The sequence below is a fragment of the Pterocles gutturalis genome, unplaced genomic scaffold (assembly GCF_000699245.1).
Source record: "Pterocles gutturalis isolate BGI_N339 unplaced genomic scaffold, ASM69924v1 scaffold2999, whole genome shotgun sequence".
NCBI lineage: Eukaryota > Metazoa > Chordata > Aves > Pterocliformes > Pteroclidae > Pterocles > Pterocles gutturalis.
Genome location: NW_010127870.1, coordinates 26,399 through 29,058, shown reverse-complemented (window position 1 = coordinate 29,058; position 2,660 = coordinate 26,399). Strand labels below are relative to the sequence as shown.

Sequence of the window (2,660 nt, the reverse complement as noted above, 5' to 3'; positions counted from 1 at the left end):
AGGGGGTAAGGTTACCCGCCAGCAACCGCCCGTTCCAGGTCTGCGGGTACTTGTCCCCGTAGCCGATGGTGGTGAGAGTGATCTGCAGGGAGGAGATCAGCACACTGCCTGAAAAACTCAAACAATGAAACAACACAGCCAAAACTCCCGCAACGCTGGGGTGGGACATGGGGGACCGAGCGGGTGGCACTCGGGAGGACCTCGGCTGCTTGGGACATCTCCAAGGGACGCAGCGATGCCCTGCCGCCCTCCCTGCTCGACGCACTGAGTTTTCACACCACTCGGGAGCATCTTCTTGCCTTTAGCTGACACAGAGATTGCTGCCATCTGGTGCAGAGGCTTGCGGCAGCTCGGAGCCTCCCCCGGGAGATGGGGTTGTGCTTTCGGCAGGGGAAGCGAACCCGCACCAGCTCCCCCAAACCCCCTCTCGGCACCTCCCGAGAAAAGGCAGGGCTATCTGCATGCATAAAGATCTCCTGCTGTTTATTCCTAATCTTCCCAGCAGTGCCTATTAGCCAGTCTCCTTTCCTATTTAAAAACAGAATATTAGCCCAATAGGATGAATGATGACTGCTTCATACATCCTAATTTAGGGATGCTTTTTCCCCTCCTCAGTATCATTGCAATGCATCAGGAGAGCACCAGCAAGCTGCTGTGTGCGTTTGGGGGAAGGAGCTGAGATTTGTTGGAGACAAAGAATCCCCTGAACCTCAAACTGCAGGAAAAGGTGCCTTTGCCCACTTCAGTCCATGGGCATCACGGGTGGGAAGAAATGTTGGTTATCCCCTGAGGTTTGAGAAAGGATTTGGAGAGCCTGGGACTGTCAGGGAGAGATGGTTGGATTAGGAACATCTTTGAGATTTCTGCCCAATGGACCAAAAAGGTCCCCGTGCCCAGTGGAAGGCTGTCCCCGTCCCATTGCCTCCACAGGCAGAGCTGGCCCCAGGGACAGGGGCCAACACCGTGCTGATGTGGCTTTGGAAACCTCACACGCTCAGAATAAAATCACTTTTACACAAATGGAAGCACGATCCCAACGCGCTGTTTAATTGGCCCCACTAAAAGCCCTATCAATTAGACGCCATTTGGACAAAGTGGTTAGAAAATGCATCTACATGGCTCATTCTTACTGAAACACACAGTCGAAGCAATGCTCTCTTCACAACCACTGCACAGCTGGCTTACAAATTTTTTTATAATTTATGTAGAAAACTACAAAGACTGGATCCACTAAGATCAGACCGAGGGATGAGCTTCTGAGCCTGAAAGTTGATTTATTTTGCCCATCTCTTAACATCTGTACTGGATCTGTGAGTCGGACAATAACAACATCTGTTTCTTTTAATGAAGCTCAAATTTTATTCTGAGCATCTCAGTGGCAAAACAGTCTGGTGCCGCTCCAGGTCCTGGAACAGGAGGAGACGATCCTCTGCCAAAGGCTCGCACAGCCTGGGGAGCAGGAGGGAGAAATCTCCCGTGGTTCTCCCGACACTGAGCTCTGAGCCAGACTGTCACTTTTTCCTCATTGTTTATATTCTAGTTATGTCAAATTGGGCTTTGTTTTTATTTTCTGTCATAACCAAGGGGCTTGAAAAGCAATTTACGGCTTCTTTCCCTTTGTTGGCAGAGGAGCTGCTTGATCAGCCGATTCCTCCTCAAGTCTCTTTCTGGGATTTGATCAGATCTGGGATTTTCATTACGTGCTCTGTAATCAGGGCCAAACTAGTGCCACAGTGTCGGAGCCGAAGAACAATAACACAAGAAGATTAGAACGTCATTAATTCTCTTTGTTAATCGGCTAATCCAATAATTGCACACGCGCACACAGAGCACACTCCGAGCGTCGCCCTTTCCTCCTCCGTCAGCAAAGATGGGAATGGGGAGTGTGCTCAGTGCTGAAGCCCTTCGCTACCGAGACCCTATAGATTGTATAGAATTTATCCCAGTATGTTGAACAGCACGTTGCACAAGTACTATTTTAAATCATTAAAAGGCGACAATATTTGCCAAAACAATGATCAAAGCACCCCGTGGTGTGGGGTCTCCATCTGACCCGCCTCTACTGTCACGACAGAGCTAACCCCCACGACTGAGAGCACACGGGTTCCCAGTTTCTTTGCAGCTCCAGTTAATTCAAGAAATTAACATTTTCTAGGATTTAAGAAAAATTGCTAAATCGAGTCGCCTGAAGCCATTTAATAAAAAAGTTAACGAAGCACTCCATTGGTCGATTCCTCACGTTAGCGAGAGAAGATGGAGGGTTAATGGACATTTTAATAACCAGCAGCTGCTCTACGAAAATGACTTACCAGACCCCACCAGAGTGCATCTGCGTATGTATCAAAGTGCTCATTTTCTCCTTTCTCGGCCAAGTACACCAGGAAAGAGGCCAGGATGAGGCACAGGAAGCCAATATACCAGGCAGTAATCAGCTCCTGGAAGATCATTAAGGGAGAGAAGAGAGTAATTGCAATCCTGGTGCACATCTCCAAAAGCTGAGTTACTTGCTTGCGGTTGGATCTGAACTTTCCCTGCATTTGTTTAGGGTTTCGGAGATCAGTGGTGGCACTTTATGAGATGGGACCATGTACTGGTGGTGGCCCTGCAACGCACAAAGGGCGATCCCCGTCCTGCAACCCCCATCGTCTAACACATCAATG

The 2,660-nt window shown here is 49.0% G+C and overlaps 1 protein-coding gene across 1 annotated transcript in view; it reads right to left on the bottom strand.

Moving 5' to 3' along the window:
• The window catches only part of LOC104466080 (potassium voltage-gated channel subfamily KQT member 2-like), a gene marked incomplete at its 5' end in the record, with an annotated part of 23,427 nt that overhangs the window by 17,122 nt on the left and 3,645 nt on the right, over positions 1–2,660 (bottom strand). The window contains 2 exon segments of the mRNA XM_010079401.1: positions 24–82; positions 2,310–2,435. Coding sequence (XP_010077703.1) covers positions 24–82; positions 2,310–2,435 — 185 coding nt within the window.